Raw genomic sequence first — 24,787 nt, 5'->3', positions numbered from 1 at the left:
TTCTTGAGAACGCTGCTATAGCTGCCACATAAACTTTGAGCGTGGAAGGGGTTCTACCCTTATCCAACAGCTCTTGTAGGAAAGAAAGCACCTCCGTCACTCCACAGTCTGTGGGTGACACGCCACGGGCTGTGCACCAGCCCGAAAACACTGACCATTTCGAGGAGTAGAGACGTCTCGTAGACGGAGCTCTAGCCTGCGTGATCGTGTTTATCACTCCCTTAAGGAGCTCAGCATGTACCCGTTGAGCATGGCCCAGACATGAAGGGACCACAATTCCGGGTGAGGATGCCAGATCGAGCCGTAAGCCTGAGAGAGGAGGTCTCTCCTCACTGGCACTGGCCACGGGGCAGTGCTCGCTAGCTGCATCACAGCTGGGAACCAGGGCTGGTTCTTCCAGAGCGGCGCTACGAGCAGCACTGAGCATCCTTCTTCCCTGATCCACTCTATCACCTGAGGCAGGAGAGAGACGGGGGGAAAAGCATAGAGCGGGCGGCGGGGCCATACATGAGCCAGCGCGTCCCTGCTCTTGGAGAAAAACTCCGGGCAGTGAGCGTTTTCTTGAGACGCGAACAGGTCTACTTCCGCTCTGCCAAATTTCCTCCACAGCAGTTGGACTGTCTGTGGGTGTAGAGACCATTCGCCTGCCGGAACATTGTTCCTGGACAGTCTGTCTGGTCCTATGTTTAGGAGTCCTGGCACGTGCGCTGCTCTCAGCGATCGCAGGTTGCACTGAGCCCACAACAGGAGGCGTTCTGCTAGCCTGTGCAGGTTCTTGGACCTGAGGCCGCCCTGGCGATTTATGTAGGACACCACAGACATGTTGTCCGAGCGGACCAGGACGTGGCGTCCTTTTATTTGGGGACAAAAACGCGTCAGCGCGTTGTCTACTGCCAGCATTTCGAGGCAGTTTATGTGCAGGAGCTTCTCCCGTTCTGACCACTGGCCGAAGAACGGTCTGCCCTCGAGCAGCGCTCCCCATCCCGAGGTGGATGCGTCCGTAGACACCACCTTCACCCTCGAGGAAGTCCCCAGGCTTACACCTGATCGGTACCAGTCGTCCGCTTTCCAAGGTTTCAGAGCTTTCAGAGCACGCACGTCTGATTGACCTTGAGACGAAGCAAACCGGATGTCCACACTCGGCATGGGACTCGCGCTTTCAGCCAGAACTGCAGTGGGCGCATGCGGAGCAAGCCCAGCTGGAGCACTGAGGATGCTGAGGCCATGAGACCCAGCATCTTCTGAAATTTCTTGAGTGGGACAGATGCGCCGCAGCGGAAAGAGTTCGCTGCGTGCTGAATGTCCGCCGCGCGCTGTGGTGATAGTCGTGCTATCATAGACAGCGAGTTCAGCTCTGTGCCCAGGAAAGATATCGTCTGACTGGGGGACAGAGAGCTCTTCGCCCAATTGACTCTGAGACCCAAATTCTCGAGGTGATTGAGTAAAATGGTCGTGTGCTCTATGAGCACTGAGCGAGATTGCGCTAGAATCAGCCAATCGTCCAAATAGTTCAGAACTCGCAAGCCCTTCATTCTGAAGGGTGCGAGCGCCGCGTCCATGCACTTCGTAAATGTACGGGGTGCCAGGGACAAACCGAACGGCAGGACTGTGTACTGATATGCCTGGCCCTCGAAGGCGAATCTCAAAAATCGCCTGTGACGTGACGCTATTTGTATTTGAAAATACGCGTCCTTCAGATCTATCGATACGAACCAGTCTCCTCCAGTTTCGCCACTTCGGCTCGAAGTAAATGTGCTACTTCTGTTTTTACCGAGGTCTCGACGCGCGCCGTATAGCGGCGAGGGCGCCGGCGAAACTCCAGCGAATAGCCTCTTTTTATAATGTCTAGCACCCACTTCGAAACCCCGGGCACCCCATGCATCTGCATGAATAGCTAGGGGTTGAATACGAAGCGCGCTCAGTTCGCTCAGCGATGGAGAGGCTTCGGTGTGCTGTAACACAAGCGTCGCGCTCGTGACATTTGAGGCAGGAGGCGCGCTGATAACAGCGGGCAGATTGCCCGCGCTCGACTCCTCTGCGGCGGTCAACCGAGAGGGGGAGGGCTGGGCGAGTCCTGTAGGAACTGTCATGTCTGTGTGTGGATGTGGGCGCGGGATAGCGGGCACATTTATCACACCGAAAGCATTTTTCGCTTGAGTGAAGCGAATGCCTGTTGGTTTCGTTTTTACAGAAACCGTGAGACATGCATAACGTAGTGTGTGTGGGCACTGGGTAGTGGGCACATTTACCACGTTTGATGCGCAATCGATCTGAGTCGATTTTATGTGCGCGAGCCTTGTGTGACAGGCTGTGCTTGTGTGTAGTGATGGGCACTGGGCAGTGGGCATTCTTTCTACACATAAAACACCATCGGCCGTGGCCGGGACACCAGAAAATACACTCTCTTGGGGATTTATCTGGGTAGCCGTAAAAACAGCTTTTGTGTGCAGGCAAGCGGGCAACAGAACCAGCTTGTTGGCTGCAGAAAACACTGGACCAGTCGCATTTGCTGGAACTGGACGAGCGAATAGCTTTGGTGGAAGTCTGGCCGCAGCGGGACTCGAACACCGTCGTTTTCCTAGGCGTGCTAGGACGGCTTCGGGGCCTCGGGCTTTACCACAATCCTGGGCCGCGGGCCGCGCATGGTGGGGCGGCGGCCGGATGAGCGGGAACGCGGTCTCGCGCCTCGGGCCTGGCGGCGCTGCGAAGTGGCGGCAGTGGGCAGTGGCTGGGGCTGTGAGCTCTGTGCAGACGGTTTCGCACGGCCTGCTGCAGAGCTGGAGCGCTTCGGGAGGAAGTGCTTCATAGCCTGTGACGCTTTCTGTACCTCGGCGAATCTCTCCGCAAAGTCCTTCACGGAGGATCTGAAGAGGCCGGTGGGAGAAAGCGGGGCGTCGAGGAACGCGGTGCGCTCGGACTCGGCCATCTCCGAGAGTGTCAGCCAAAGGTGCCTCTCACGGTGAGAGAGGCCATAGTTCGCCCAATGGCCTGTGCCGCGGACTTAGTGGCACGGAGAGCGAGGTCCGTGGCGCTCCTCAAGTCCGGCACGCAGATCGCTTCAGGTCCCTTCTCATCCAGCTTTCGGAGGAGATCGGCCTGGAAGATCTGAAGTGTGGCCATGGTGTGCAGTGCTGACGCAGCTTGCCCGGCGGCAGAGAAAGCGCGGCGGAGCAGGCTTGACGTCGTGCGGCAAGCTTTGGAGGGTAGGGCCAGCTTAGCGCGCCGTCCAGCGGAGGGTGGGCATAAGTGGGCCGCTATCGCCTCTTCGACCGGCGGCAGCGAATGGTATCCCCTGTTTTTGGCATCGTCGACTGCAGAGAATGCCAGAGAAACAGATGGACGCATTCTAGCTGAATAGGGGGCGTTCCAGGATTTAGCGACTTCTTCGTGTAACTCAGGAAGAAAGGGAGTGGTTTGGACGCAGGCGAAGCGCGCTCCCCAGGCAGGAAAAAGCCATCCAGCCGGTTGTGAGCGGGCTGCTCGGGCGAAGACCACTCGAGGCTGAGGCTCACCGCGGCCTGTGCGAGCACTCAGTGACTCGTCCCGCTGAAGGTGCTCTCTCTCAGCGGTGCGGCTTCTCTCCAGCTCCAGCGATGCGTGTGCTTCGCTTGAAGGATGAAAAATCAGATATTAGCTGCCTGCGAGCTGTATTTATAGGCCTAGACCACGCCCGTTTCGGCGGGATGTGACGTAGCGGGCGAAGCACCCTCATTGGGTCTGGCGTCACGCCAGGCCTCGCTCGATAGGCTGCTGCAGTTGCCGTTTTGCATTATTGAAAAATTAAGGATAATTTTTGGCTTCAATATCTCGCGGAAAAAGGATTTTCCCCTAGCGTAAGATATCTTACGCAGTACGAGAGACCTCTCGTAAGAGAACTGAGTCTTCTCTTACCACAGGACAGCAATGGCAGAATGCAGCGGCGGATAACGGGATCTCTCTGTTCACAGAACAGCAATGGTGAGTACAGAATCCAGCAGTTAATAACTGAGTCTTCTCTTACCACAGGACAACAATGCCAGAATGCAGCGGCAGATAACGGGATCTCTCTGTTCACAGAACAGCAATAGTGAGTACAGAATCCAGCAGTTAATAACTGAGTCTTCTCTTACCACAGGACAGCAATGGCAGAATGCAGATCTTCACAACGACAACGACACCGAGCTGAACTTCTCCTTTCTTTACCACAGCGGCATAAACTGGGACACCTGTACAAAGCTTTACCCACAGCAGTTCCAATTATTTCCTGACGAACCCACCGGGCTAAACGATCCCCGACAAAGATTTCAGAGTGCTGATAGCGGCTCAGCCGCACTTTATCCTTCCCGTCTCCGCTTCTGTGGCTGCCCCACCGCTTTTGCCTCTCTTGCTCTCGGGACTCACACTTTGATCGCGACCGCTCTGCCTCTCTTGCTCTCGTGACTCACACTTTGATCGCAACCGCTCTGCCTCTCTTGCTCTCGTGACTCACACTTTGATCGCGACCGCTCTGCCGCTTGTCAACGCGGTCGGCCATGACAGGCCGCCGGAACCGGCCTAGTGTCGCACCGGAAGTCTCCCCCCAGGGCAACTCGTTCCACTCCCATAGTTCCTTCTATGTCACCCGGTGACAAATAGCTCCTGAGAAACGCGATAGCTGCTGATAATACTGAAGGAGCTTATATGTATACGGTGATAGGCGTCTGTATGTATTTTCTTATTCTTTTAGTAAATGTGGAAGAAATTGAATATGTTCTATATGTTTGAATTTAATTATATTGATAGAACCTTAGAAATATGATGGTAATTAGATTAATGTAGTGTAGATACATACCCTTATGAATGTATGTATGTGTATCTCCTTGTATATGACCTGACAAAAGTTAATGTGTGACTAAGTGTATGACCGAGACAGAGGCTCCATTCAAGGGTGTAATATGATAGACAAATCTAAACAATGTATTGGTTATGGCTGAGAGATATCTTCATTTAGCCTTGGGAAAACAACCTTGGGGGAGGAACGACTATAAAGAATGAAGGATGCCCCCCACTCGTTGTCACACTCTGCAGGCACTCTGTATGACTGTATGACTGTATGACAGCGGATTAAGGTGCTCTGCAAGCAAGATGACTGCTCGGCGAACAGCTGTTTGTCAGCTTCGGAGGCCGCATTAATGGTCTGCCAGTCTCAAAGCAAAGACTTTCCAGATAGATTGTGGACACGATTGCACTGGCTTACAAGTCTGTTGACTTGTTATATAAGGTTGTGCCTCCTGGGCGTGGTCCAGCGGTGTACGTCTGTGTTGTACGTCACACGCATCACACATGACCAGCGTCGGCCAATAATGAGCCTACGTGTGACGTACAACACAGACGCGCTATGCAGTTACACTACGTGAAATAGCTCGAGACCCAGAGAGAAGGAAATGAATAGTGGAATAAAGTCGTTATTTTTGTTTACTTTTTGCGCACAAAAAGTATTCTTGTCGCTTGATAAACTTAAGATCGGGCCACTGATGTCACATGGACTACTTTGATGATGTCTGTATTGCCTTTCTGGACGTGAACATATGCCGTCCATTGACTTTCAATGGAGGAACAGAAAGCTCTCGGACTAAATCTAAAATATCTTAAACTGTGTTCCGAAGATGAACGGAGGTCTTACGGGCTTGGAACGACATGAGGGTGAGTCATTAATGACATAATTTTCATTTTTGGGTGAACTAACCCTTTAATGAAGGCTCTTGTTTTGATCATGGTTTCTGACAGAATGTCACAAAAGACTATTTTGGCATCTTTTTTTTTTTTTTTTTTTTTTTTTACAGATGTTTGTAATAAAATAGCCTGCACCGAGTTTCTGTTACGAAAAGCTGCAATGAATGCACACGATGAAAGGAATTGAGAAACAGAAACTGTCTTTAATATCTCCACAGGGATAACTCAGTAGAAATCAAACACAACCAGGTTAATACTGACAATACAGGACAGAGGAACTAAGTAAACACAGGGCTTAAATATGTATACACATGAGGAGCGTAATCAGTGTAAAAAACAGGAAAACTAAATAGGGAACACAGGCATGCAGACAAACAGGGGAACCAAACACTATGATATGACCAAAACATTGTTCACTTATTTGTGTGGAAGTGTTAGTATCTCGCATGTGGCTTAAAAGTCACAGTGCAGGGGATATTTGTACCGCTTTCCCATGTGAACATGTGGCATTTACTTCCCAATCTCATCCTCCAATGCAAGCACATCTTTAGTGATCCAATATCTCAGGTTCAGTTCCATTTCAACTTTTTCTTTTTTCTTTAATGTTTTATCATTATGCTATGAAAGTTTCTGACAAATGTGAAAGTTAAGTCCTTTTTGTGGTTCAAAGTTTGTCAATCAGAAACATTTTTTTTTAATGACTGGCTAAATATTAAAAGCTGTGAAGCTCAGTGAACAATTAATATAACTACACAAGGGTGGAACGAGGGTTTATTTCAAAGCTGATCATCTGCCAGTGAGTTTTATTTTTGCCAAATCTTCACACCGAAAGTGAAATGAAAAAGCCTCAAGCTGAAGGAAATACAAATTCACACCTGTACAGTAGAGGGCGCTCAATACTCTTAAAAAAAGAAAGAAACACAAATGTTATGTTTATCTAAAGTAATTTTTGCTTGTTAGTATTGAATTGGATCATCGAAGGTCAGCAGCAAAGACATTGGTTAATAAAGTTTGATTAAACACAAAGTATATTTGTGTAATTTAAGATATTTAATTATTGCAGGTTTTGGTAATATTCTGAGTTTTCATTTCACTGTTTTTATTTTGAGGAATACTGAATCTGTTTTTGTTCAAGTGAGATGCATGCTCACATTTACTCTAGAACTACAGTAACCATCATGTTTACGCACAACGCCTCTGGACCTTACTTCCGATGTCTCTCAACATGGGGACAGGAGAGCTGTCAGTCAATAAATGGGAAAGCAAACTTATTTGAGTAATGCAAGTTACTTAAGTATAAGTATATATATTTTGTTGTATATTTAAAAGTAATGAGTTACTTTACTAGTTACTTGAAAAAAGTAATCTGATTACTTGCGTTACTTGTAATGCATTACACCTCCGACTCGAAATTATGCGTTTATTTTATTATTGCAACACTATCAACGGCAATATGAATCTGCATTGGTCAGTTGATACAGAGGTCACGTACAAGTCGGAGCTCTCAGAAAATTCCCTGTCTACAAGTTCTAATTACGAGTTCTATGAGGACATGAATGCTTTTGTTGTAATGTAATTTAAAGTTGTAATGTCATAATTACGGTAATTGCGATATGGCGTGAAGCCGTGAACAAATCTTAAACTCCCTACACAACTGACTGCAAACTGCCTCCAACGCCTAACTTCCTATGATCCAATCAACTCCTGAGGATGAAATCAAGTCCCTCCCTACATTTCTTTTTCTTATTCAAGTAGCCTTTTTACTCAAAAAAATACTAAAGTAACTTCTGTTTCATGCCGACTTTTATATACAGTTTTGTTAATAGTGGTGTTGTTTTTCATTTGATGTTATAGGCTCTCACTCTCTGTGTTTGCCTGAAATGTACAATAGTCACTTTATGAAATCAAAACTGACAATTATTTTCTGATTGTAACATTCTGTTGCCTTTGGCTTGCTCAGTTGGGGATATTTGGGGATATTTAATTAAATTAATCAATCAACGATACTATTGATCAGCATTACCAAACGTGGACGTTCCACTAGAAACAAACATTGATGTATTGTTTTAATTTATTACTGTGAAGCTGCTTTGATACAACCTATGTTGTGAAAAGCGTATAAATAAACTTGACTTGACTTGACTGGAGAAAGATTTGTAAATGTAATTGTTTTTTAAATTAACTTGATCTCTCCGCAAGGTGTAACCGTTTCTCTTACTGTTCACTCAAACTAAATGGTTATTTAAAACAAGAAACAGAGTTAATTCAGACAGTGGTTTTTTTTTTGTAACGTTACTTGCACTTGTGAGCCCAGTAGGGGTTCAGCGAAAAATCGGCAGCTGGCAGCAGGAAGTAGCTGCCACTGGCAGGTGACGTCAGCTGCCGCTAATAACCGGAAGTCGGAGGTGGATGCCGCTTTTAGCAAGGCAAATAAATTATTATATCAATGTATATATATAATTTTAGTACTTATTTAAATAAATTACTTAAATTTGTAATTATTTTGTAATTGGTTTAAAAAGGTTTATCAAATATAAATTAAGTAACGAAGATCATAGACATAGTACAAAAAACAAACATTAAACTACACTTGAAATTATGAATTTGTACGTGTATAAATATAATTTGTGTACATGTTTGTCAAAAAATGAAATATATACATATATTAATGCCTATATAATAATATTGTATATTTATTAAACGTACATAAACATTCATTAAACAAATAATGAAAGTCATGTCTAAAAGAAGAAAAAAAAACATTTTCTCAATGACCTTTATTTAAAAAACATTTTTCTATCATTTAAGTTCAGTTTTACATTTGTAGTATTTCAATAGGACATATTGTCTTTGTTTTATAAAACAGCTGTAACTTTGAAAACAGGCTTGATATTTGTTGTTCTGAAATCGGAATGAACAACAATTCTGAACTAGATGTTAAAGTTCATAAAAAACTAAGTTGGCTTGAAAAAGAAAGTTTGAAAACGTTTTACAATGTTCTAGCATGGTTTAACATGATTTACAATGTTTCGAGTGTTAGGGAATAACAGCTTAAAGACCCAGGACCAGATATGATGAAAGACGACCAGGAGTCGTGAGGTTCAATCAAATAAGTAAAAATTTACTGAAGAATAGTTTCATCGGTAGAGCCAGGCGTCAAAATCTCACGGGGTCGCAAGCCAGAGACTCTGTACACAAAATCTCACACCAGTTATACCATTTCCAAGGGCATGATTGACATCAGTAAATACAGGTTGGCTACTTCTCATTGGCAAAAGAACAAAGTTAAAACAATTCTACACTTATGGATAGATAGGAGGGTAAGTCGACATTGTCATTCGAGTCCAAGATGGTCCGGTGATGACCTCGGAGGTCGTAGAAAGGCGACTTGGGGTCAGCTGCTGCATATCACAAGACCTGCACAGAACATTCAACACACACACACACACAATGGAATCGCAGTTCCTCCAAAAGTAGTACAGATAATGTTCACTTTAAAGAAATACACATAAAAGTACAATTCTGTGAATCAGATCACATAGTGTTTAACCCCTGTAACCTTAAGATTAGTAAGAAAGACAGATGTTAGAAAAAGATAGACAAGTTAGGTATAAGTAGATAAGATAGATATGTTATGGGGAAACAAAATCACCGTAATAACTTACCATTAGCATGAATACACTGCAGTCCACAGATCCCAACTGAGCTGGAACATCCTGGAAAAAAAAAATCTAAATGGAAAAACTAACATTTTATTTATACACTAAAGATAGCAAAGAAATCAAAATTGTTGTAACATGAAATCAATACCTTGTTTTTAACAAGCTTCCAAGATCCCGGATCCATCTTTATTGCAATTGAGCTTAAATAGAAGGGGGGGAAAGTTAGTTATTTTATACACACGAGAGAAAGAGAGAGATGAACTCCGTGTTGAACCACTTAGCCATGTTGCAGCAGTAGACAGTACCATACCTGAACTAGGGAGCAGGTGTAATTTATTTTTTAAATGCCATTGTCTATGCCTATCTAAAGCCAGAGAACAAAGTGTTGAACTGAACCACTGGACTAATATGTAAAACTTTGAAGCCCGGTTTCACAGATAGGGTTTAGATTATGCCAGGATTAGGCCTTAGTGCAATTAGGACTTTTATAAATATGCCTTAGAAAAAACATTACTGTTGTGAATCTTAAAAGAAACAATGGCACTGATATTTTAAGATACACAAGTGTAATTTGCTTTCAGTTAAACATGCATTTTAGTCTGGGACTAGTTTGAGCCTCGTCTGTGAAACTGGGGGTGAAAGTTATATGGAAAAAGTGAACAGTTCCAGTATATTTTGAATAGATATATATAAAATAATATTTTATATATATATATATATATATATATATATATTATTTTATATATATATATATATATATATATATATATATATATATATATATATATATATATATATATATATATATATATATATATATATATATTATTTTATATATATTATTTTTTATATATATATATTCTGGTCTCATCTGGTGATTGGGTCCCATCCAAAACATGATCAAACTAAGAAAATAAACAGACACTGAAATGTCAAATTTTCGATACAATCTAGAATTTGTATAAAAAAAAATAAAAAGATAAAAAACAGAATGCCTTTTGCCTGCTTTGATCAAGACAGGATATAATACGTGAAATGTGTGAAAACATACCAGTGAGTTTGGTTGGTTTTGCAACTGGAAATCTGGGGTTTCCTTCATGGCACATATGTTTGTCCATCCCCAGCAATCTGTGACAGGCTGTGGTGAACTTGGTGAAACTAAAAAACAGAAGTTTAGAATATGGTGAAGTAATGTTGATTAAAATGGTGTTTTGTATTAAAACATAAGTTAGATCATTTGGGATATGTTTTGTTAGCGTTGCACGTGTATAAAGGCTGAGCTTGTCAATTCCAATAAATCAGCATGAGCTTTATTCTAATCAATAGATTAAGTTAACATGTTAACAAACGCTAATATTTAATGATAATGGTAACGTAAGTTAGTATTTGAAATTAATGATAGCCCCTCACAAACCAGGAGCACACGGTGCACAAGCTGCGTTTCTACAAATGATTAAATTAACCAATTCAACTTAAGTAGTCACAGATACACTGTCTCTAACATAAAAGTTAAACTCCAACGTACAGAGCAACAATTAATTTATTAATCTGATAATATACGAACTTACCGAGCCAAATACCACAGCCATTACTGAAGATTCACCGGCGCCACCATTGGCTGCTGTCGCTTGACTTCCAGGTAAATGTGATTGGTTGCTACTACGTTGGACGATACTGATTGGCTGCCACGAAATGGCAGGTCCCTCCTAATATGGCAGGGCTTCCGGCTGTCAACGGCAGCTACTTCCCAGATAGCAAAAATCATCTGGCCCAGATCTGGCCCAGACACTTCGTAAGTTCTGGGCCAGATCCGCACAACGGACTCGGGCCGGTGTCTTTTGGCACAACGGGCCAATACCGGCACGGATTCGCTTTTTCCTCATCTGGACCAGAACTGGGCCAGCTCCGGATTCCTTTATGGCGATTTGGCCCACGTGTGGGCCAGATCTGTTCTGGATCTGTTCCAGAATCATGCCGGATCAGGGCCAGCTCATTTTGTTGACAGTACACAAACACACTCGCTCGCTCTATCTAATTAGTATACATATCTAGAATTTCATGAATCTTCTCATTTACATGATCTAATATCTTATGGTCTTATGCCACTGATATTTTTTTCTATTTTTTTTCTGTTTTTAATACAAAATGCTTAGGCAATAAAAAGTTGAATTACTGTACTTTTTTACACTAAAATACCACCTGATAATCTAGTGTCAGCACTAACTCACAGCCACTACTTCACAGTAAACATGCATTCAAAGAAAAATTATTTGGACAGTAAATTTGACATATTCAAGGGCTTTATCTTTTGATACATTTTTTATTTATTAAGCATATTAAAACAAATTCACAAAACAATGCAAAACAGTGCCACTGTGTATCTTTTTTTTTTTTATATATAATTTTTGCACAAGTACTCAAAGTTTACATAAAACACTTAAGTCTCTACTTGCCGTTAACGGGATAGTTCACACAAAAATGTAAATTCTGTCATTAATTACTCACTTTCATGTCGTTCCAAACCCGTAAGACTTTCATTCATCTTCTGAACACAAATTGAGATCTTTTTAATGAAATCTGAGATTTCTTTCCCTCCATTGACAGCTACGCAACTACAAGTTGAACAGTAAAGAAGATTTTTAGCTGAAAATGTGGTCCTTGATGATTCGTACAATGCAAGTCAATAGCTACAGTCAGTTTGAGAGTCAAAAAAACATTACAGGCAAAACAAAATTAATACCTGTGGCTCCTGACGATTCATTGAGGTCGTATGAAGCAAAACATTTGGTCTGTCAAAGAAACTGAACATTATTTACAACATTATTACCTGTAATCCACAGCCTCTGCAAACAGTCCTGTGTCACGGCAGTCTTGTTTTGCATGTAATGTGTTTCTTTTTTTACTCTCAAAGTGACAGTATTGAATTGCATTATATGAATCACCAAAGACCACAGTTTCAGCTAAAAATCTTCTTTACTGTTTAACTGAAAAACAGTCACCTATATCTTGGATGGCTTGAGGGTGAATAAATTAAGAGCAAATTTTCATTTTTCAGTGAACTTTCCCTTTAAAACAGTGACACAATCTCAGAACTTTTCTCAATGTATATTTGAAAGAATGTTTTGAATGGGTATTCATGTTGTGTAGTGACATAAGCCTCATGAATGTATTATTTATCCCAAAAATGTGGCATTGATCAAAGAGGCAGTGAAAAGTTGCAAAGAAAAAACATACAAAAAATAATGGTAACACTTTGCAATAAGTTTCATTAGTTAATGTATTAACTAACATGAACTAACAATGAGCCAAACATTTGTTACAGTATTTATTCATGTTTGTTAATGTTAGTTAATTAAAATCCAGCTGTTCATTGTTTGTTCATGTTAGTTCACAGCACATTAACTAATGATAACAAATCACCTTTGATTTGAATGCATTTGTAAATGTTGAAATTAATATTAACTAAGATTAATACATGCTGAAGAAGAGCAGTTCATTCTTAGTTCATGTTAACTAAGGTAGTTAACTAATGTTAACCAATGAACCTTATTGTAAAGTGTTAGCAAAATAATTTTATAGAATGTAAACACATCAAAAAACAATCAGGACAGGTCGGAAAGCCATGGTATTACAAACCACTTCATGTGTGCCGTTTAATTCCCATGAGGCATCTGAAAAAGAAAAAAAAAGACCAAGAAGAAAGATTTTAGATATTCATGTAATTGTCACACTAAATAAAGAATCTGACGGCTGTTCTGTACTGTGCTGTGCTTCTTATATCTGAAATTTACCTCAGTTAAGGCCTCTTTGGCCCTTGAACGTTCCTTCCAGCCACCATCACGGGTCAAAGGTTAAATCAACGGATGCCGCAAGAACCTATTCCACTATCTGCTGCACTGGTAGAAGACCACTGGTAGAAGTTTTTCCTTACAGCTCCTGTTGAGAAAAAAAAAATATGTGCAAAAAACATCAACCTCCAACTAATAAGCTTCTGAGTCCTGATTTATAGTTTTTCTATAATGTAGATCAGTTAAGGGATAAACTGGTAGGCCTATATCAATTACTTAAATATTAATTTAAATTGATCAGAATCAGATATCACATGATCCTTCAGAAATCATTCTAATATGCTGATTTGGAACTCAGGTAACATTTCTTATTATTATTAGCAATGTTGAAAACGGTTGTGCAGCTTAACATTTTTGTGTAAATCAAGTTGAACAGCATGTATTTGCATTTATTAAATTAAGATTATTAAAGCATTTACTAAATATAAATTCTTTTGTAACATTTTAAATGTCATTGACTGTTAATTTCGATCGATTTAAGACATCCTTGGTTAATAAAAGTATTAATCTTACAACAGATGTTTGAATGGTATAGTTGTTTCCACAAAAGTATGAAGCAGTACAACTGTTTTCAACATTGATAATAATCATAAATGTTTCTTGAACATCAAATCATCATAATAGAGTGATTTCTGAAGGATCATGCGACACCGAAGCCAGGAGTAATGATGCTGAAAATTCAGCTTTGATCACAGGAATAAATTAGCCTATATTTTACTATAGAACGTAATAATATTTCACAATATTACTGTATTTTTGATTAAATAACCACAGTCTTGGTAAGCAGAAGAGAATAGCATCATTAGTTGACAAACTAAAAATTAACTGCACTTCTACATCATTTATTAATATTTTTTAATGTTAATTTCTACATATACTAATGTATTATTTAAATAAAATGTTGTAGGCTGTTTGTTAACCTTAGTTAATGCACTGTGAAGTAATGACCAAACAACGAACAACTGTATTTATATTAACTAACATTAACAAATACAGTAACAAATGTATTGTTCATGGTTAGTTAATTGTAATTAATATTAACTAATGTTAACAAATGAAACATTATTATAAAGTGATGGTCTGCGGGAGGCCTTATAGCTAGTTTAAGCTAACGTTAACGCTAGCTATCACTAACATTTCCGCAGTTAAAACTTTAACAACAGTGAAAATAAATTAAAGCAGTTAAAATTCGTCAATTACATATAATTACAATCCTCTGGGTCGTCTTCGTGTTAGCATATGCCCTCTGAAAACATAAATAAGAGTTAGGCTAGCTAACATTACGATTCAATGGCGATCTAAGGAGCAATGAAAACTCCAAAACTTACGTTTAAAATTTAAGCTAACGAGTACACAATATAATCAATAAGAAATTAATGAATTAATAAAACAGTTTGACCATGTGTGACTTACCTTGGTGAAGTGTTTGAGGTAGGATACCGAGTACCGACTGTGGCAGCCTCCTCTTCTAAACTCCAGAAAAAAATGTTTCGCGCGCTCGTTTCCACGGATACGGCCCGAATCTGTTTTGCGACTGTTGTTCCCGCCCACTGAAACCGGGCACGGGCTGGATCCGTTTTAGAGCAGTGAAACGGAGGTGACTGTGACGCGGATTTGCCGGTTTGAAGACGGATCCGGCTCGCAGTCACCTGCTGTCTGGGTTCCTGCTGCCAGTGGCAGCTACTTCCTGCTGCCAGCTGCCGATTTTTCGCTGAACCCCCTCTCCAGTCAGGGATTCACTGTCGTCGTGGTAACACTCATCCGGGTAACTAAAACCAGCTCTACTTTCATGCCTCTCATATATCACACTGCTCCGGTTTCATGATTTCATATATAAACACAACTACCGCCATCTTGCGCAATCAATTGGATTTACTTGTGCCTTTAACTGCCCTTGTTTTTTTTTTCTTGACCCATCTCAACAATATGGTGTGTGATATGAACTATAAACATTAACATTTTGCTTATAATTTACTGTATTCTGCGAGTCCCATGTTCAAGGGCTTCTGGAGAAAAAAATGCTTCCTGCGCAAGGGAGGGAGTCGAGGGACAGTCCGTTATGGGGGATTTATTTTTTTGTGTGTGTCCGATTATTATTAATTAACTGCTAGGTTTTGTGATGTTTACAGATAATGTTCAATTAAATACAAACAAACACAGGAATAAAAGACAAGCATAACGTAAACAGTTGGAGTTAGATTTTAATTGCAAGTAGCGATCTCTCTTATTATATGGTATACTATAGGCAATAACAGTTGACGGCGCTAGCCGAATGATTAAAAAAATAGCCACGAATCTAGTGTCTAAGCCAAATACTGTGTCGCCTTTGAGGCAGGCGACAATTAAGGGGAAGCCGGTGAATTTGGACAAGGCACACAGAAGTATCCGTCTCGTGAGGAAATACCACTAACCAATAACTAGACCACATCTTAGAAAAATTAACCATCCTGTGGCGTTTGCCGGACTAAAGTGCAGCACACCTATCTTAGGTCGGCGACACACTGGCTGCGTGGCGTGTCCGTTTTTATTTCGGCTCCCATGTTAACAGGTGAGAGCTTGCGTGAGACGCGCTTCTCAGTTGTGGCACGAGCCGCGCGGAAAACGCGTGCATGCTAGATAGAACCAACACCTATTTTTCACGCGACACAAGACTGTTGGAAGCGTTTCCTGGCAAAATAGAATAGGAAAAGATGTTTGTATGTCATTTTGACATGAATACATATTAATAAATGACATTTTGATGTTTGAAAGTTAAGGTTTTGACATAAATGTAATTTAAAAAATCTCGATTTTCATTATCGATTTTCAAATATTGCACCTGTCAGTAGAACGAAATGTTCTGTAGCCTATTTTGCCGTCAATACTGCCGACGCTGTCTTTGCTGCTATATATTTATGTTTAACATAGCCTATAGGCCTTCCACAACTCTCTCTTCATATGTCGAATATATCACCAATGAGGCTTATATGTCACCTAGCAGCAGCAGCGCTGTTGTGTAAAGACATAGAAAAAGACACGCAGCTGACACGCAACAGAAACGCCACACTCACACCACGCAGCCAGTGTGTCGCCGGCCTTAAGACTACCTAATTAATAGTTAATTATTAATATTTACAATTTAATATAAATGTTAATTTGTTTATTTTTTAATAAAGAATACTGCTTTATGATCATTCATTTCCATTGTCATTTACAAGCTACATGCGGTCTTGATCGCGTCTGCAGTGTGTGATGCGGCCGCGGGTGATTTTTTTTTGGGGGGGGGGGGGGGGGGGGTCGGTTAACCGCCAAACCGCGATATTTGTTGCTTCTTCACCGCGGTAAGAAAAAATCCCATACCGTCACAGCCCTAATACACAGTACACACACATATATTATGCAAACACAAACTTTTATTTTGGATGTGATTAATCGTGATTAATCTTTGCCCAGCACTAGTTATAATGTTTTTTTTATCAATCCAGTTGTTAGTTAATTAAAATGTTTCCCATGTGTTTAATATGTTAATTTAATTAAGTACGTTTTGTAACTATATTTTTTATTTATTGTCAATATGTATACACAAGACTGTAAAAATACATATGCCTTGATCTACCGCAACTGAAAAGATAGAAGTTCTGCTTCCTCACACAGTTCTTTATGGAATGAACAGTTGCTATGCAACCAGGAAATTTTAAAGGCCATTATGTACATTTACTCACGAGTTTCGTTTACTCAGTCTTTGAATGACAAATCTGTACAAACAAATCTGTATATATGAAGCAGGCAGCACTAGAAAAAAGTTTTAAGTCTCTTAACTCAGTCAATCACTTGCTTAAAAAAAACATCAAATATTAAAACCTCAAATGTCTAGCTCACGTAGACTATTCATATGGTTTTGTTTTCATCCAAATTTCTTTATATGCGCTTTTCAGACTTGCAATAGGCCACTGGAAGCACATTGTTGTTCTGTTTAGCTCTTTATCAACTATACTTTTCCATATTCCTAAGTACACTCTCAGAAAAAAAGGTACAAAAGCTGTCACTGGGACAGTACCTTTCAAAGGGGTTCTAATATGTACACTTTTGGAACTAATATGTACCTTTGAGGGACTAATATGCACTCTTTAGGTACAAAGGTGTACCTTTTGAAAAGGTACCGCCACAGTGACAGCTTTTGTACCTTTTTTTCTGAGAGTGTAAAATATTAAATAAGTATTTTGAAGTCTTACCTTTTGGAGCAGCCATTGGAAGTGAAAGCAGAAAAAGAAGAATGTTGTCCATATTGCTGACACACATAATGCTTTCAGTCAGCGCTCACCTGGAAATGATCAACACTGAAATAATCGACACTTGTGTGTAGTTAGAGAGTGTGTTCTCTGAACTCTTCAGTTGTTAATGTTTTGCTAATCATAAAAAAATGAATGCTTCTGGAATAGACACTTTACACCATAAACAGGCCGTGACTTCCCCTTTCACATTTGTCTGAAACCAGACCAGACCACTGGTAGATTTTACTGACAGTTTAACAGTATAGGCCTATTTCTCCACTCATCTACTAATATGTTGCTTTGTGTCGAGACATTAACATTTTATTGTGTTGTTTAAACATTTTCTTCAGATTTTACTTTAATGAATGTACAGTAAGAAAACGTACCTTTCTTCTTTCAGTGTTTCAGCGCACTCATTGGGATAATTGTAAACGCGCAAACACAGACAGAAAAGACATGCCATCATGGAAATAAGATAAATAACATATTACTTAAGGGCTATTTAGTTTGTTTAATAAAATAACAAATGGTTATCTGGCGCTATAAAGAAAATCAAATCAAATTTACTGGGGGGGGGGGGGGGGGGGGGTGCGAGCCGTTGGGGGGGGGCACCCCCCTTATATAATGGTAGGGGAAATGCACTCCTGTAACTTTCAGCAAAAAAAAAAAAAAAAAAACGTGCGGTGATGACCTCACACCGCGGTAGGCATCTCATCAACGCGATATTGCGGTGATGCGGTTATCGTCACACCCCTACTGTGTATAATTATTTTGTATATATAAATACACACATATGCATGTATTTATTTAAGAAATATTTGCATGTATATACTGTATATATATTTATACATAATTTATATTATATATAAATATAAATAATTTATATATAAATAAATAAAAATTCTTACATGCATATGTGTGTATTTATATATACAAAATAATTATACACAGTACACACACATATATTATGCAAACACAAACTTTTATTTTGGATGTGATTAATCGCTATTAATCTTTCCCCAGCACTAATTATAACATTTCATATATAAATTGGAAAATGTTTCCATCCATTCAATCCATTTTATGTTATTTTCCACAGGCTCTCACTCTTTGTGGATGCTTGCAACATACATTAGAGGACAAACACCATTTCCTGAATTTAGCTATGTAGGGATTGTGGATGATGTCACAGCTCTGTACTATAACGGAGAGACGAAGACTCTCATTCCAAGAGGAAATACAACAACTGAAGACGACATGTTTGATTTAAATGCTCTCGTCAGAATAAGTGACAACATACAATCATCTTTTATGGAAAAACTGGTAGTAGCAACACAAAATTTGAATAAAACTTACAGTAAGTACAATCAAAAATGTGTGACATATTAATAGAAACATTTGATAAATTATACAAAAGCAGTCTTTTAGGCAATAATAATAATAATAATAAAGTATTATCATTGTTATGAATCACTATGATTGTTGTTGTTGTTTTATGATTTTAAATAAACACTACCTTAAAGCTTTATCTCTTCATTAAAGGTGTTGTTGCCCTTCAGAGGCTGGTGTGAACTGAGAGATGATGGTGAACCGGGACAAATGATCACACGAGATGCTGTCAGTGGCTCCACCACAGATAAGTTGCTTTATGTTGACAATAACTTCACATACCAGGGTCATTTAAACGTCTCGACCCAAGAGCTCAATATTCATCTTAAAATCAGCAAGTGGAATCATGAACATTTATACCAACCATTCTGCATCAAAACACTCAAGAGGTATCTTGAAAAAAGGAGAAATCAAGTCAATAGAAAAGGTACGATGACCAGCTAAATTACTGAATAACAAGTGTTCTCTTTTACATTTAGTATTTTCAGGCCAATATAAATAATAATATTTTTCTGTTACCTTTTTTCCCCACAGTGAAACCCAAAGTCAGGCTCCTCCAGAAAGAACTGTCTTCTGGGTCTCGTGTGAGTTGTTTGGCAACAGGATTTTACCCTCGTCACATCAACCTGACCCTGTTCAGAGATGGACAGCCTGTATCTGATCATGAGATCACTGGAGGAGATCTGCTGCCCAATGGTGACGGGACGTACCAGATGAGGAAGAGTCTGGAGATCAGTGCAGACAAACACAAATACAGCTGCTCTGCCACACACCTCAGTCTGGACAACAAACTCCACGTCACTTTGGGTAATAGGATTTTTCAGAAATCGTAATTTAACAATCAAAACCAAAATAATTAAAGTTAATCTCAGAGTCTGTGGTTCATGTTTCAGAGTAGGATCACGGGGAACCATTTAAATCAGTGTTTCCTTCAGTTCTGACGGTTTTGGCTCTGATGATGGTGTTTGGAGTGGCTGCTGTAATTGCATGGAAAAGACAATGTACAGGTATGACAAGAACTGATATGTATATATGTGTGTATGTGTATGTGTATGTATGTGTATATATATGTACTGTATATGCTTGGTACTGAACAGTCAATCAACCAATCGTCTTTTTGGGTTTTAGATTCCATTAAAAGTGGCTATTCTACTGCTTCTGGTACGTAGTTTAATACGTTTTTTTTATTATTAAATATACAGCACTGAATAAAATGAAATTAATTATAGTAAGATTGCTTTTTTTTCATTCATTGTACACTCATTAAACATTCAATTTCATTTTCAGCATCTGAAGAAAGTGTGACGTCAACCTTGTCAGTGTCATGAGACAAAACAACACTGAGTGGAGAAACGTCTTTTAAACAGCCGACAAAATATATTCTGGCAAAGTGTCATAAGGTTTCTTTTTTTCAAGAAATCATATTCTCCTTTTTCCCCACAAACTGTGCTCCTGCACAGTCCTCACTATAAATCACTGATTGCATGAAGCCTATGATGTCAAGACTATGTCTGCTAAAATGCAAAGTTGTGTAAAAGTTTCTGACTAATGTATATAAATAACCATTAGTGCACCAATAGTTTTAGTAATTTAATTGTTGGTGTTTTTATGGTGTATTATCTGTGCATATTATCCTTTAATGTCATACAAGTTCCACAGAGATGGTATTAATAAATCCATGGACAACAAACTAGACGTCACTGGGTAATGGGACTGGAGGCGAAAACTGAAATGAATGTTAAATCATTCAGTGAGTCTATATAGAATAGATCTGATGATTCACATAAATACAAAAGGTATTTTAATTCATGATGCAATATTACATATTTTACTTTTATTTTATAGCTTCAAACCATGATTAATCTTATGCTTCTAGTGTCACGTTCTCTGTGTCTTTGCACTACATTACCCAGGATCCTCTTTGGCGCACCTGCAATTACTCTCCTCTGAGTATAATCACCTGCACCTGTTCATCATCAGTAACCTCATCAAACACTATAAAACACTCACCATAGCCCCAGTTCATGGTCAAGCCTCCAACAGAAACAGACTATGATCCGTTGTCTCCTGAGCTTCTGATGCTCCAAGAGTTAGTGATGGCCAGATCGAGGCCTCGTGAAGCAATGAAACAGTTGAACCAAATGTGCCATATTGTTTCGAGGCTTCGAATCAATCCGACACCCGTCTCAACGGTGACACCTAGTGGTCACTTGCAGGTGTTGATCTGAAACAACCTTGACAAGCCATTAAAAAAATGTGTTGTTTTTTTATTATTTTATTTTTCTAATATGTGAAGCTTGTAACCTATAGGCTCCTCACTGTGCATAATGTTATTTTGGTCCTTCAAAATGAATATTAATAAAAGAAATCAAGCCACAATGTCTCACTTTTTTAGAGATATTAATTCAAAAATATTAATTTCTCTGCTGTGGAAGGACTTAGCCTACTTCTTTTTTTACAGATAATTTCTCCAGCCTTTGAAAAAATCCTCTCACAAGGGACACTTGTTGCTGGCATACAAAGATATTTTTTAGCTAGGACATACAAATGAGGAAAGATTACTGCTCTCTCTTTCCAGTAAGTTAGTGGATCATGAGTTCTGGGCAAATACGCATCGTTGATGTATTTTTTCACTTCCACTGTGGCATTAGCTGTAGCATTGTGTGTCTCATATGTAGACCTATAAAATGTATATTCACACAATATTATATTATATTATATTATATTATATTATATTATATTATATTATATTATATTCACATTGAAGCTATTTTTAACATGATTGGCAGTTGTGATTGGGACATTAGTAGGGCATAGGGCTATGGACTTTTTAAACAGTGTCCCAAAAATTTGTAATTATATTTCAATTATAATTATATTTCAAACAGTGCATTGCTTAGATGGCCCAGCAGTGTCAGTTGCAGGCCTTGGGTAATGATACCATCCTCTGCACCCTGCACAATGGCAGGATGAGTGCTCCTCAAATGGCGCATCATGGATGATGTATTGTTGCAGTAGGCTAGCTGCCGATCACAATACACACATCTCACTTTATTTGGGGTTTCTAAACGGAAATGCTCCCACACCACAGATACGGCATCTCTTCTGGGGAGCCTCCATTTGATCTATCTATCCAAATCTATCTATCTGTATCTATCTATATGAATCTATCTATGTATCTAGATATGTATCTATAATCTATCTATGTATCTAGATATGTACCTAGATATAATCTATGTATCTATATGTATCTACCTATAATCTATCTAGATATTTATATATGTAGCCTATCTATAATCTATCTGTATCTATCTATTAATCTAGCTGTCTATATTTATATTTAGGCTATGTATTAATGTGTCACTATATACTCTGTCAGTCTCTAGCCTATCAGTCAATGTGTAGTGTAAATTTAAATGTAAGCCTAAATAGCCTAACTAATCAAATCTCACTATGTCACTATATAATCTAAAATCCGCCATCTCGAAATCAAACTCCCAAACAAAAACCCACGAGGTCAAGATTCGTTGATTTCACTTTTATACAGATGTGCGATTGTGTGGTCTGTTCCCGACCGTGTCAATCAAACGCTGATTCGGCGGACCACACCTGATGAAACACTAAGTGAAACACTTCGAGGCTTCGTTTGGTCATAGTCACGTGACATGGGTGTTTCGAATCACGCTTCGGATCAGTGTTTCGACACATCTGCGCTTCGGGATCTCGCAAAGCTTCGGAACGACTGTTTCGCGTCAGCCATCCTTACCAAGAGTCCAAGAGTCCTCACCTGTGAAACACTAACCGCTGTCATTGTTCTGCTGTCTCCAGAAATCCTGTTTGATTCCATGTTACCTGTGATCCTGTGTTCTCCCGAGCTTCCAGTGTTTCCTCTGAGCTTGCGTGCTATCGACTGCATCTGAAGAGAAAGGACAAGTATTAATGAACTGTGACTGCTTTGTATCAACAAACCTGAAGTTAACGTGCTTACCTGCTGTCTGCCCCGCACCGAGTGATCTTCACAGAATCTGTACCTGAATTCACATAATACTCACCTTGCACTTTTGTCACTTTGAATAAAACTGTTTGGATTCACTTACCTCCGTCTCCGTGCCTGTATTCTGACATCTAGTGAGTATTTTATTAATAATAGAAATTGTATTTGATAAATTATTTATTTTTAATGTATGTATTAAATTACTGAATTACTGAAGATTGGTCACGTGTGCCCCCTAGCCACACAGACCAGTAAGAATCCAAAACTTTTTTTAATGTAATCAATGATGACATTTTCATTTCATGTCAATTTTTTTTTTTTTTGCTGAAATTATCTTTATTAAGAGAAATCATAAACTACTGGCACATTTGTTATTCTTTTCCCACTGTGTAGGTACAATCAAGTTAATGCCATTAGATTTGCCTGCGGCACTGGTGTAAAGGAATGTCAAAATCTCACTAAAGGCTGGTACAGACAGTGGATGGACCAACCAAACCACAACCCGCAAGTTTACCCGCTCTACAGGGAGGGCACTAAGTATTTTGATCTTGCAGTCAAGCAATCCAATATTAAACTGCAGGAGATATGTAAGACAAGCAGAAGTCTTCTCAGTTTGGCCATCCACATTTATTTCATAGATCTAATTCAGTTCTCTATTTGAAAGGATTCACCCCAATTTGAGGTCTACAGTGTACTGCAGCGCTATTGCCACAGGGGGCGCTGAAGAGTGGGACTTTGGCTGGCAGATGTTTAAGAACGCCACCATCGCGATAGAAGCTGACAAACTAATGTCATCCCTGGCTTGTGCAAAAGATCACGTGCTTTTAGAAAGGTTTGCAAGATAGTATTTTTGGGAACATACAGAAAATTTTAAAAGGAATAACTTATTTTATTGTCATAAATATAGGTACCTTGAGTACACGCTTGATGCATCAATGACCCGTAAACAGGACGCTACCTCTATCAGTGTGAATATTGCTGGCAACCCAGATGGTCAGACATTGGCTTGGGACTTTGTGAGGAAGAACTGGGCGTATATGTTCACAGAGTGAGCTTTATGAACAACACACAATACTGATACAGAAATGTCCATGGTAATTTTAATTAATCTGAAATGCAGTTTTAATCTGATGACCAAAATGAGTTTGTGTCCCTAGGTATGGTGTTGGGTCCTTTAACTTTGCCAGCCTTATAAGTGGTACAACCAAATCATTTTCAACTGAATCAGAACTTGAGCAGGTGTGTTTTTTGTATTGCTACACAAATCAGTAACATTGTTAGAATTTAATTCAAACAACTGACTAAACTATTAAACTCTATTTATACATTTCTGTTTTTTTTTTTTTTTTTTATATCTCTACATGTGAAAAGCTTCTGTAGTTTAAGAGTGACAATTCAGCGATCGGCTTTGGATCAGGGACAGCGGCTCTGGAACAGGCCATTGAGAAGACTAAAGCAAATATAAAATGGGTGTCTGAAAACCAACGAGAAATCACAGACTGGCTGGTGGCTGAATCTGCTTAACAATATATGACACTGTACAAATGATGTCAGTCTCCTGTGTATCTCTATGTGTGATGATATATAAATAACATAAAACATTTTTGGTCAACCAAAAAGCATAACCAGGTGGACTGTGTATACTGAGAAAAAAAAAAACTTTTAAAGTACTTCAATGTTTATCCAGTTAATTTGAATGGTTTGTTAAATAAAAATTTGCTCTGTAATAAAATAAATACTGTGAGTAAAACTTTATTGCAGAACCACAAAGAGATTATCATATAAGCTACACTGTAAAAAATTTATTGTCAAATCAACAGTAACTTACTGGCAACAATTATCCAGTAGTTGCTGTATTTCATTCAACAGTAATATTACTGTAACACTAAATACAGTACTGTTAAGCATTCTGTAAAATTAAATACATTATTTTACTGTATTTTTTTACCATGT

General features: G+C 39.5%; 2 protein-coding genes and 1 long non-coding RNA gene across 4 annotated transcripts in view; 2 read left to right on the top strand and 1 right to left on the bottom strand.

Moving 5' to 3' along the window:
• LOC307151010 (major histocompatibility complex class I-related gene protein-like) overlaps positions 1-20,179 on the top strand; it is a 64,175-nt gene extending 43,996 nt beyond the window's left edge. Inside the window, exon 7 of the mRNA XM_079858742.1 lies at positions 20,128-20,179. Coding sequence (XP_079714868.1) covers positions 20,128-20,168 — 41 coding nt within the window. The 3' untranslated portion in view covers positions 20,169-20,179. The remainder of the gene's footprint in view (positions 1-20,127) is intronic.
• Positions 11,639-15,046, bottom strand: LOC307151016. Of its 2 annotated transcripts, XR_013819802.1 has the most exons (4): positions 14,615-14,856; positions 14,402-14,447; positions 13,145-13,289; positions 11,664-13,024 (listed from the first exon to the last, which is right to left on the bottom strand). It is a non-coding gene; the product is annotated as an uncharacterized lncRNA (long non-coding RNA). The 2 variants fall into 2 exon arrangements; XR_013819801.1 differs by lacking the exon at positions 14,402-14,447 and having other exon boundaries at positions 11,639-13,024; positions 14,615-15,046.
• A 2,873-nt stretch (positions 20,180-23,052) lies between the features above and the next one.
• On the top strand, positions 23,053-24,502 carry LOC307151014 (aminopeptidase N-like). The gene is made up of 6 exons (XM_079858750.1): positions 23,053-23,085; positions 23,228-23,338; positions 23,499-23,666; positions 23,742-23,882; positions 23,992-24,073; positions 24,206-24,502. The coding sequence occupies exons 2-6, from the start codon at positions 23,316-23,318 to the stop codon at positions 24,212-24,214; spliced, it is 423 nt and encodes a 140-aa protein (XP_079714876.1). The 5' UTR covers positions 23,053-23,085; positions 23,228-23,315; the 3' UTR covers positions 24,215-24,502.
• The last annotated feature ends 285 nt before the right edge of the window (positions 24,503-24,787 follow it).

This window comes from Squalius cephalus, assembly GCF_949319135.1.
Source record: "Squalius cephalus genome assembly, chromosome: 23".
Taxonomy (NCBI): Eukaryota; Metazoa; Chordata; class Actinopteri; order Cypriniformes; family Leuciscidae; genus Squalius; species Squalius cephalus.
The sequence above is the reverse complement of the archived record's forward strand: the minus strand, read 5'-3'. Positions and strand labels throughout refer to the sequence as shown.

What these genes read in the sequence shown, in the direction of transcription:
- LOC307151014 (XM_079858750.1), top strand. Translation starts at nt 23,316, where the DNA reads ATGGACCAACCAAACCACAACCC. An exon ending in GACCAACCAAACCACAACCC is followed by an intron (nt 23,339 to 23,498) that starts GCAAGTTTACCC and finishes TCTATTTGAAAG; the next exon opens with GATTCACCCCAATTTGAGGT. An exon ending in GATCACGTGCTTTTAGAAAG is followed by an intron (nt 23,667 to 23,741) that starts GTTTGCAAGATA and finishes TCATAAATATAG; the next exon opens with GTACCTTGAGTACACGCTTG.